The sequence below is a fragment of the Protopterus annectens genome, chromosome 14.part0 (assembly GCF_019279795.1).
Source record: "Protopterus annectens isolate FY-2018-M chromosome 14.part0, PAN1.0, whole genome shotgun sequence".
Lineage (NCBI taxonomy): Eukaryota > Metazoa > Chordata > Ceratodontiformes > Protopteridae > Protopterus > Protopterus annectens.
Window position 1 is genome coordinate 997,275,464 of NC_056748.1, and position 12,181 is coordinate 997,287,644.

The window sequence follows — 12,181 nt, forward strand, 5'->3', positions numbered from 1 at the left end:
TACACACATGGCCAGTATCACCAGCTTTGGAGCACCAAGTCCATGCCCTCCTCCCCCGACTGTGGAATTACACGACCAGCACTTCTTCCCAGTTAATCTGCATCATGCCGGGTATAAGCTATGGAGTCATTTAGTCTGTGGCCCTAACCCCATGGCTAGCTCTCCTCCCCAATCGGCAGTCTGCATCATGCCAGGTTTATGCTATGGAGTAATTTAATTTGTGCCCCTAAGCCCACCTCCGGGTGATTGATGGGAGCACTTGTGTCACCATGGAAGTTTCCATTGCTCTACTCTGAAGTGTATGTGGTATACACCTGGCCGTTATCACCAACTGTAAAGCACCAAGCCCATACCCCCACTTCAGTTGCAGCCATTAAAGGCATACAAGATTGTACTTGCACATAAATTGGTCAGTGGGGAACCTCAATTCCTTCTGCCCACACAGTTGGGTGGGTTAGACAGAGTCACTTAGTTTCCATCCCTACCTAGCCATTGCAGTGCCTCAGCAGCTACTTGAACTTGGATCTTTTGTGTCCGAGAGTGCTCTCTCCCTCTGTCACAGAGCTGGGCTTAGCCGTAAAAGCTTATTTCTTTACAAGTTCAGTTGCAGATTTGCTTTGATTGCTGTTTGTTTTACTATAGCAAGTGTTGGTGAAAGTTCAGCTAATTATTTAATGTAATGGTGTTTACTGCAGGCTATACTTCATGGTTTGTAATGCAGTTTGTGAGGCTGTTGATTTTTTTCTATGCTAGAGATTTCTGTAGCCATTGTAATAGTTGGCATGACTCTTTTTCCAAGCTACAGTAAATTCCGATTTTATTATATTAGTTTAGGGAGTGCAAGGATCACAGAAATCTATCCCCCTGAATGGGTATGCAAAAACTGTTTTTAACTTTGCTAAAGTAAACTGTTTCCATTGAGACTATTTTAGAACATTTTTTCCAAGAAATCGCTTTGTGAATAAATCTGTTTACCTCATTGTCATTTAGCCATTCCATTTTTATATTTCCAGTATGAGGTCAAAAGAACTAGTTACCATTAAGGGTTATCTAGTTTTCTGTTTGTGTCTTTAATAAATACATTAGTATCCATTTTTGGCAGTCATTTGAAGTTAGAGCATGATTTTCATTTGTACTTTATCAAAACATTTAAAATAGGACCTTCACGAGAGAGACACCATGAAAATACACATGTATGCAATTATTAACTTTTTTTATTAGCAATTTTTTTTCCTTTTCTGTATCACAGCCTTCCTGCCTGGGGGATGATAGCCGAAAATCTATTTTCAGTAGTCCACTTATTCATTTACCAAATATTTGATTAGTGTCTAATACTACATAGGCATGAAGCAAATTTTGTGATGTGTCAAACCATGAATTGCTTAATGTTTTCCTTACCCCTGCTATATTGTGCGTATCACACACCAAGCATATATATTCAATTTGTCCATTTTTTTAAAGAGCTATCTGTATGTTGTAGTTTGGAACTCTTTGGGAGCTGGTATCATAATTTCACTGGGATGTAATTCTCTCTTTTTTAATTAGTAAACGTCATTCTTCAGGCCTTTTGTAACTTTCTGATGTTCTCATGTAAAGCACATTATTATAATGTTGGCATAGAACTTGATTGTCAGATGTTTTTCTTTTTTGTAACTTTGTAATAACTGTCTGAAGCTTTTCTCCTCAGGTCTCTACTGAAAATGGGCCACTGGCTCAGTTGGACTAACCCAGTCAACAAATGACAAATAAATAAATAGTTATTTGAATGGCCCCTTATAATGTGGGGATTACTGAGTTAGTCAAAAAACTAGGGTTTTTCCTCTGTATTTTTGATAGATTTTTGCATTCTTTTAATTTTTTTGTGTGTGATTATTTTGATTGGAGTCACAGATGGAGTTTTCCTGATTAGTGTTTTTGCATGGCTTTGCAGCTGAAGAGTACATGTGACAGGAGTTGTCGAGTGCCTTTTTTGTCTTTGTTAGAGATTGTTTTTTGGTGGGAGGGACTTTTTTTTTCTTTAACTGGTAATACGTGGGTTTAGGAACTAGGGTGGAGGGTTGGATTTTAGAAGGGATGGATAGTCTTCCATATTGTTCTGGAACAGCATCTGTTAGGGATTGGGTTAAAATGCTTGTAGTGTGTAGGAGATTGTGACTGCCTTGCAGATGGCTTCTCAAGGACTAATGTGACCGAACATGTCATTTAACCAGTCAGTGCATCTGGGTCTCCATTCAAATGGGGCTTAACCCACTTCACGAAATATATAAATAAAAACAAATTACAATCAGGACACTTGAGCTGCTTGACAGTTTGGGTGCATGGAAGGTGCCCTGAAGCTTTGGAAGCTGGCTTGGCAGGATATAACCCATATAGCTAAGGCTACTGCAGCAGTGATCGTTCAAACATCTGCTGTTATGGTAAATTTGTCTTACAGAACTGTACTTTCCATCCTTGACTTCTTTGGGGCTAGCTCTTCCATTGATGATGGAGGGTGATCTCTCTGGGTCAGCCTTGTTTCTACTCAGATTAGAGCAAAGGATTCCAGGGTCTGGATTAAGCGTTCTATTGCTTAATGTCAGGGTGGTGGCCTTGACTAGCTGTTGGTGGCCATCCAAGCCTCAGGGGTCAGTGTCATCTTATTGGTTCATTTGCTGAACTTGAGTCTTTTGACCTCAGTTTGGAGGGTATACTTTGGTTGGCGTCAGTCCATTGACACCTGTGGCTCCTTCTCTGGTATGGGGGTTGCTGCCTGTTCTGATGCCTGTTTTGCAAGCTTTCCTGAGTGTACATCCCCAGTCAGCTCTCCATATGTTTTATTTACATGGGACTAGACTTTTCTTTACCTGGGATTACTTCTTGATGCTCCTGCCATAACCCCCCTTCAGCCTATGACAAAAAAAAAAATCGGGGGGGTTGGGGGATTGTTTTCAGAATGCCTTAATTGTGTCCAGTCCTGTCTTCTTCCTCAGATCCTCCTCCACCCAAGGCATGTCAGTAAAGCTATGTGCAAGAGAAAACACAGACTGTCAGGGCAAGTCTGCCACTCCAGATGTAGAAGATGATCAAGAGGGTGATCTCTACCCTTACCACCTGAAGACCCCCCCAAGGTTGGGGACATTCTAAATTTTATTAACAGTAAAACTAAATTACCCATCTGACTTTCTCCTTGGTTGCCTTCTTGGGAGGTCCCCTAGGCTGGTGAGTTGGTCAGACTGGTGACTCAGAATGTATGGAAGATCCCAGATTTGACGGCATTCATCCCAAAGTGGTCTGACAGGATCCTTCAGCCTTCCAAGGACTAGCCATATTGGTTATATTACCCACTAATGGACTCCATAATTACTTTGACTGTGCACTAAAAGGCCCCAAAGCCTTAACACAAGGTTGTTCATCCTCCAAAGAATTTGAACCACTGGGCATATTGTGGAAGTGTGTGTGTTTTCATCTTCCACATTCTGCTTGAAGGTGCTAAATTATTTGGTGCATATATTACTTTTCCAAAGAGAACTGATAGACGAATCTGCTTGTACTTTCATCACAGTCAAGTTGTAGTCCCAGCTGACAATTTCAAGTTCAGTAACTAATGAAAACATTCATTGATCCAGTGTGCAGGGTTCAGTTAGGGCTGCAAGCACATCTCTGGTGGCCTGACAACTTGCTGAAAACTCTGGCTGAATTTATGAATACCCTTTATGATGGAACCTTACTGTTTGACATGTCTTTAAAAGCTGCAGTTGAAAAATGGAAGAGAGACATTAGTGTGGTCAAGGTTGGTGTCAAATTTAAGTTCCACAATACCCATTCATATGAGTGGAACAGAGCAGGTGACGGCTTTAGTTTCTACAGCACTCATCAAAATGATTTACAAGGTTCTGGGGGGAGGGGCTCCATAGGGGATGCAGAAGCTTTCAGAAGAGCCTTTCTGCCATAGGAAAAGGCTGTCAACAAAATAACCAGGGAATCTCATGGTCTTTTGTCTGGAGGACTGCATTTGATTCCCTAATGCCTTGTTTATCTGTTACCCCTTGGGGTAGTCAGGAGTTGTCTTTCCCTCCACCTTTCACCACAGGAGGCCATCACACTTTACAGGTAGATCAAGGACATACCTAGAGGTTCTTTCACACCCTTCCTTGTTCCCAGCCAGTCAAACCTCAGACTTTTCTTCCCAACTTCCCACCCAACTAGATAACTCCAGCCAAAGCAGAGGTGCAAAGTCGGCTAATAAAAAGAGACATTAAGGAGGTTCCTCCTGATGAGTGGGGGGTTGGCTTTTACTCAGTGAATTTTGTGGTACCAAACAAAAAATGATGAACCTCTGCTCAGACCCATCCTCATTTGGAGTCCCCTAAATCAACACATTGTAAAAAAGCCCTTTCCCATGGCAACTGTGCAGTGCATTCCTTCCTGTCTTTGTGAAAGTGATTGGATGTGCTCTTAGGCCTGGAAGATGCATATGTGTATGTCAAGATCACCAAGGAGTTCAAGAGGTTCCTTTGCTTTTGAATGGGCTGGCAGTCATTTTCATTTCTACACATTGCCACTTGATTTCACCACACCACAAGGTGTTCACCAAATGCATGTTTGTAATCACAGCAGCTCTCTGACTACAAGGTTGCAGAGTCTTCCATACTTGGACAAGCTTACTGCTAGCTACCTCTTGGGACACTCTTCTCATGCATTTATGGTCCCTGAGAATAATGACAACTCTCACTTGGTGCCCACCCTGTTTTTTAGATTTAGAGAGTACACTTTGAACTGTACTGTTTGGCCTGTTAAGCCTTTGTTCCACTGGAGAGGATACAGTGCATCAAATCCATAGTTCAGCAGGTAATTCTAGGTGGCTACCTTCTTTTGAGCACTGGGGCTCTTGACCGCAACAGTTCTCATGGTTCTTCATGACTCCTTCATGAGAGTTCTTTAGTGAACTGTCAATGTGCATTAGGTCCAACATGTGTACCCAAAGAAGCCCCAATCAAAACATCCAGGAAATGCAAAAAAAACTTTGTTCTTGGACTCTTAGATCTAGCCTTTCTTTGGCAAAGCCTTTTTTGCTCAATCCCCAGATCACTATGACCACAGTGTGACCACAAATGCCTGTGCTGTTGGATGGGGGGGCATTATTCGGAAAGTACAGTCCCATGACACATGGTTAGCCTATGAGGCCAGTCTGCACATCAGCATTTTGGAAACAGACTATCCTTCTCTTCTTGCAGGCATTCCAGGATTCTCTTCCCACTGGAATGCTTACAATCTTTTGTGACAACATGGCAGTGGTTTGATATATGAACAGGCCTGGGAGAACTCACTTGCATCCCATTTCTCAGGACGTCAGTGTTGATGTTAATCATTTCCTCATTGCCCCTATTTCTCTCTCTCTCTCGGTCTCTGTTATCCCTGAGCAAGCCAGCTCTCTTACAGATCGGCACAGCCACTGCCCGCTGAGCCCAGTATGTAATCTGTCCATTAATTGTACACTGACTCTGTTCCTTCTCTGAAGGAAATCTTGCTGCATCCGTTTTTGTATTCACATCCTTCTTCAAATGCAGCAACTTTTTTTCTATTCATTCTTTTGGAGGAATGCCCCATAGATGCCCCAGTCCATAAGTCCCCAAGACAGCTTTATGCTTTTGCCACATTTCCCATTATCCCAAAGTTCCTAGGAAACCAAGACTTGCAAAGCCAGTCTTACTTTTGTAACCATCTTTGACCTCAGTATGTACGTTTTCCTCCCTCTTCTTTGGACTCGTCCTTAGACAGAACTCTTTTACTGAAGCCTCATTTCTTAAACATTTTCTCCTGAAGCTGAGAACCTCCTGTCTCATTCATCTGATGACAGTTTTTTACCCACATTTTCACTCCTTGAAGTTAACCACTTAGTTTCTTCAGCTCTGGTGATGGCCAGGGACGATCTCCTACCCAGGTAGGGTGGTTTGAAGCCTCACGTCTGCTGAGTGACCTGGCACAAGCAAAACCTATCCTAGCATGGAACATCATAATTGCATCCTCTCCTGTGTTTAAACTTTTATCTTTGTGGAACTGTTCTGTCTCCTTGCTGTGAGTTTATGAGAACATGATAATTTGATTTCCATTAAAGTGAAGACTGATACTGTTTCTGTGGTAAGCAGTCTGTTTTATCTTGACTTATTACTGAAAATAACAGGAAACTGTACATTTTTATGCAGCGAAAAGAGCAGCATTATAAGCAACTAGGTACAGCTTTGGTGCACTGCATTTAGTACCTTGTGACTGTGTACCACTGTCACTTTATGTATGTCAAAAGATGAGTTTGCACAATTGCAGGGAAAAAAAGAAAATGTGTCTTGTGTAGCGTAATTTTTATCTGTAGGATGCAAGTGTTAGACATTATAGAACACAAAAATGCAGTGAATCTAAATGGATTTCTTTTTACATTTCTTACAGCTAGTACACAAAATAATTGATCTGGGGTATGCAAAAGACTTGGACCAGGGAAGCCTGTGCACTTCATTTGTTGGCACATTACAGTATTTGGTATGTGTTTTTCATGAAATGTATAATTTTGAAACCTAAAAATGAAATAAAATGCAAAAGTCTTCTATCTTATTTAAAGCGTATATGCATATCTCCTGAAAAATAGGAAACCCTTCTTTAATCAAGATCATGTGGCACTTGCTTTGTAAAATGTTAGCCCAAGTCATGCATGCTGAGGGCAGTTATTTCACCGGTAAGCCTGTTTAAATGAATGATTTATAGGGATACCAGCATATATTCTTTGAAAAAGTTTGAAAGAAAGGGCCAGATGTTCTTCGTGTTTCAGTGTTGCAGTCATCACATTTGGGTTATCCCTGCCAGTGTAGCCCTCGGCCGGCCCGAATAGCACAGACTTAATATTTCTGCGTTGGTTGCTGTCGCTTGAGGACTGATGTCAGGTTGTCAGTGGTATAAAGTAAGGCAGCAGACGCCATTACATCAGTCTTTCTTGCCGTGCAGCCCGAAGCAGATCACACGAATGTCGGTTGGCTACTGCCTGAGTTTCGTTTCCGAACTGAAGTTGAAGTCTTCTAAAGCTAAGTACTCTGTTGGGGATCATTTTTTCTTGCACTAACCGATGTCAGAAAAAGTTAATAATTGTCTCATCTGTGGAAAGAAAATACCACCGAGACTTCCACACTTAATGCATCACTTGTCTAGGCCCAGACCATGACATCCCCTGATGTTCTTCGTGTTTCACTGTTGCAGTCATTACATTTGGGTAATCTGCTGGCAGATTGCTGTCAGTCGGCCTGAATAACAAAGTCTTGGGTCCTGAGTCAGTTGCTGTCTCCTCTTCCATGACGTCAGGTCGTCAGGGGTGTAAAACATGCAGCCGACACCATTTTATTCAGTCTTTCTTGCCGCGCGGTGCTTGAAGCAGAAACAGTTCGCAAGTGCCAGTCAGCCGACTCCTGAAATTTTCGCATTCGAGTTTCAGAACTGAAGTCTTCAAACTAAAGCTAAGTACCCCGTTGGGGAAACTTTTTCTTGCTCCTTACCGATGTAAGTAAAAGTTAATAATTGCATTACTTGTGGGAAGCAAATACCTCATAAGGATTTTCATTTGTACTGTATTCCTTGCCTAGGCCCAGATCATAATGTGCCTTGCTGTCAGTTGTGTGCTAGATTTAATCAACGCACTGTTAAGCGTCGGTATATTTTTGCTTCTAAATATTTTGGATCAAGATTTAATTATCCTGAAATGCCGTCTGTTAGCAATCCGACTACCTGAGTTCACAAAAAGTGCAAAGAAAAAGAGAGAGACAGACCGTCGAGGTCCAAAACTGATGATGAAGCTTCTTCTAAGCCAGTCGTTGGTTTGCCGGTACTCAGTGAGGTGCTTTCGCAGCCCCTGATACCCGCTACTTTTGAGTCGCAGGCCTCTACCGAGACCCATTCGGAGTCTGGTATGCCGCGAGATTCTCAGAGTATTGAACCTGTGGATGTCTCTCCCTTGGATGGGTCCGGAGCCACTGAGCAGGCACCGGCTTCTAAGGATGTTTTCAGGCCTCAAAATTTTTATATTAAACAGACGCCAGTCTCAAAAACAAGATCAAAAACTTCTATGACTAAAAAAATGACGCATGAGCCATGTGCTCAGGCCACTATGCCTAAAAAACAGATGATCAAAATGGCTGAGGACTTAATTACCTTGATCAGGGGTTCCCAACCCCCCCCCCAACTAAGAGGCCTAGGCAAATCACTGATTATGAATCTTCAGATCAGGTTTCCATTTCTTCTGATTCCTCTTCTGATCAGGAATTTTCTGTTCCACCCTATGAGGATTCTGATGCAGAAGAATCCATCCCATCTGCATCTCCTCCTGAGGATTACTCTTTTGGAGAAACTTCGCATACTTTAAGGGAACATTTTCACTGGGAGAGTCAGGAGTTCTCAGAATCAAAAAAAGGCGTAGGGATTTCCTTCTTCCTCAGTGTAGGCCTTTGGCAATACCTCCTGTATTAGACATTGTTGATGTGTTTTCAGAATCAAGCATGGCTCCTGATTCCCTACCTCCGGCTCCTAGTAAGCCAGACAGATGTTACAGGGATGTTCTTCGTGTTTCGCTGTTGCAGTCATTACATTTGGGTAATCTGCTGGCAGGATGCCCTCAGTCGGCCTGAATTCCAAAGGCTTGGGTCCTGCGTCGGTTGCTGTCTTCTCTTCCATGACGTTAGGTCGTCAGGGGAATGAAACATGCAGCCGATGCCATTTTCTTCAGTCTTTCTTGCCGTGCGATGCCCAAAGCAGAAGCATTTCGCAAGTGCCGGTCGGCCGACTACTGAAATATTCGAGTTTGAGTTTCAGAACCAAAGTCTTCACTAAAGCTAAGTACCCCATTGGGGAAACTTTTTTCTTGCTTTTTACCGATGTCAGAAAAAGTTAATAATTGTATTACTTGAGGGAAGCAAATACCTCATAAGGATTTCCATTTATACTGTATTCTTTGCCTAGGCCCTGATCATAACGTGCCTGGCTGTCGGTTTTGTGCTAGATTTAACCAACGCACTATTAAGCGTTGGTATATTTTTGCATCAAAGTATTTTGGAAACAGATTTAACTACCCAGAAATGTCGTCGGATAGCAATCCGACTACCAGAGTACATAAAAAACGCAAAGAAAAGGACAGAAAAGGCAGTCGAGATCCAAAACCGACGACGAAGCTTCTTCTAAGCCAGTCACCGGTTCGCCGGTACTCAGTGAGGTGCTTTCGCAGCCCCTGATACCCGCTACCTTCGAGTCGCAGACCTCTACCAACACCCATGTGGAGGCCGGCATGCCGCAAGATACTCAAGGTATTGGACCGATGGATGTATCTCTCTCGGATGGGTCCAGAGATGCTGAGCAGGCACTGGCTTCTGAGTGTATTCGGACCTCAACATTTATATATCAAACCGACAGCTGCAAAACCAAAGGCAAAAACAACTTCTAAAACTAAAAAAACGATGCCTGAGCCACGTGCACAGCCCTCTATGCCTGAAAAATAGATGATCAAAATGGCTGAAGACCTTGTTACCTTGATCGGGGTGTACCTATCCCTCTCCAGATAAGACGCCTAGGCAAGACACTGATTATGAATCTTCGGATCAGGTTTCTATTTCTTCTGATTCCTCTTCTGATCAGGAATTATCTATACTTCCCTATGAGGATTCTGATGCTGAGGAGTCTATTCCATCTGCATCTCCTCCAGAGGATTATTCCTTTGGAGAAACCTTGCATACTTTGAGGGAACATTTTCACTGAGAAAGTCAAGACTTCTCAGAATCAAAAAAGAGGCTCAGGGATTTCCTCCTTCTCCCTCAGCACAAGCCTTTTGCCATTCCCCCTGTTTTAGACATTGTGGATGATGTATTTTCGGAGTCAAACTTGACCCCTGACTCCTTACCTCCAGCTCCGAGTAAGCCTGACAGATATTACAGGGTCCCTGACTCACATACATTTTTTATTTAGAAATCCTGCTGCTGACCCTGAAACTATTTCACAGGGTCCAAAGGGAGTTAAGGCCTCAACAGCAAAAAACCCTACCTCCTCTGACAGAGATTCAAGGGCACTAGACAGATGGGGAAAAAAGGTTTATACATCTGCAACCTTGGCAGTCAGGGCCTTAAACTGTCAATTTCACATGCTTAAGTACCACCAACATGTTATGGGATTGCTGAAACAGAAAATGATGTTGATTTCAGAATGTGCAGAAAATAAAGAATTACAGGAATTATTGCATGCAGCTGAACAAGTTGGAAAACATACTTTCCAAAAGGCTTCTAACATGCCTAGGGTACACTATAAACGAAAAGAAATCACAACTGATACCCTCTCAAAAGATAACATTCCTGGGTGCAAGCTTGAATACAACTGTCCAGATGGCTTACCTTATGCCAGACAAACAAAGGCAACTGACTACTTACTTCAAACTGATGGCAACAAAAACCCAGTCTTCTGCAAGACAAATTCTGCAGGCTCTGGGCTTCATGGCATCCTGCATCCTACTAATTCTATATGTAAGACTGCATATGAGGAAACTTCAATGGTACCTAAAAAGTTTATGGAGTCAACATTCACGCAGTCTGGAAACAATGGTTCCTCTCATTCCCTGCCTGCAACAGGAATTTCTATGGTGGGCAGAGGTCTGTTACCAAAACATGGGATGGCCCTGCACTCTACCCTCTGCCAGCCAAACCTTAACAGATGCATCAGATTATGCCTGGGGGGCCCACATGGCAGGAAGATGCATTCAGGGCATATGGGCACCAAAACAAATGCATCTACATATCAACCAGAAAGAGATGCTGGCTGTTCAAAATGCCCTAGCAGCCTTCAAGGACTTACTTCATCCAGGACAACTACTGATAGACGGACAACACCACAGTCATGTGGTATATAAACAAGCAAGGGGACACACACTCATACCCCCTTTGCAGATTAGTCATGGCACTGTGGGACACAGCTTTGACCTACCAAATATATCTTCAAGCTCAATTCCTGCCAGGAAAACAAAACACTCTGGCAGACAATTTAAGCAGAAATCTTATGGACCCGCACAAATGGAAACTGGATCCACAAATCTTCAGCATGTTAACACAGAAATGGGGGAGCCCAGACATAGATCTGTTTGCCTCTCTCCAAAATTATCAGCTGGACAAATTTCTGCATAAGAACTTGCCACAAAAAAAGCACGGAAAGTGGATGCCCTATCCTTCAGTTGGAAAAACCTATCAGTCTACGCCTTTCCCCCTCTGCCTCTTCTCTCCAAGGTCTTACTAAAAGTTATACAGGAAAAAACAAAAATGATCCTAGTTGCTCCGAACTGGCCTCGCCAGCACTGGTGCCCAATTCTAAGGAATATGCCTCAACTTCCTCCTTGGTACTTGCCTCAAATACCTCATCTACTGTCTCAGCAGAACAATCAAATTCTGCACACTCAGCTCCAAACTCTGAACCTTGCAACATGGCTGATCATTTAATTATTCAAACAACACCTCTCAGTAAATCTGTGATGAATGTCATTTTGGAAGCCAGAAGGCCTAGTATTAGAAAATCTTATGCTGATAAATGGAAAAGATTCTGTGCTTGGAACCAAGCACAAGGAATGGACACAGCAAAGCCCAATATTCCTCAGATTTTACAATGTTTGACTGAGATACTTGACAATAAAAATACATGCCTCTGCTATCTCGGTTCATTACAACAAAGAGCCCCCCCTCTTTTCTCATCCTCTGCTTAAACAGTATCTTAGAGGGGCCAAAAATTTAAGGCCTCCCAGAAGATCACAAACTTCTGCATGGGACCTCAGTTTTGTGCTGGAAAAACTCACCCTGCCTCCATTTGAACCAGCAGCTACTGCGGATATAAAATTTCTATCTTGGAAAACAGCTTTCCTCTTGGCAGTCACTTCAGCAAGAAGGGTTTCAGAACTACAGGCTCTCATGGCTGTGGAGCCTTTTATTACATTTTACCCGGACAGGGTGTCCCTCAGGACCAATCCTTCTTTTATGCCTGAGGTGGTATCCAGTGTGGCTCTTAACCAGACAATTCACCTGCCAACATTTTACCCAAATCCGCAGAACAAGGAGGAACGGATTCTGCATTCATTGGATGTACACAGACAACTAAGATTCTACTTAAACAGGACCAAATCTCTAAGAAGTCTGAGCAACTACTGGTAGCATTT

General features: G+C 42.7%; 1 protein-coding gene across 3 annotated transcripts in view; it reads left to right on the forward strand.

Annotated features, from left to right (window-relative positions):
* The window catches only part of CHUK (component of inhibitor of nuclear factor kappa B kinase complex), a 1,226,492-nt gene that overhangs the window by 273,792 nt on the left and 940,519 nt on the right, over positions 1-12,181 (forward strand). For all 3 annotated transcript variants that reach the window (XM_044056797.1, XM_044056796.1, XM_044056798.1), the window contains exon 7: positions 6,421-6,510. In XM_044056797.1, the coding sequence (XP_043912732.1) occupies positions 6,421-6,510 (90 nt within the window). The remainder of the gene's footprint in view (positions 1-6,420; positions 6,511-12,181) is intronic.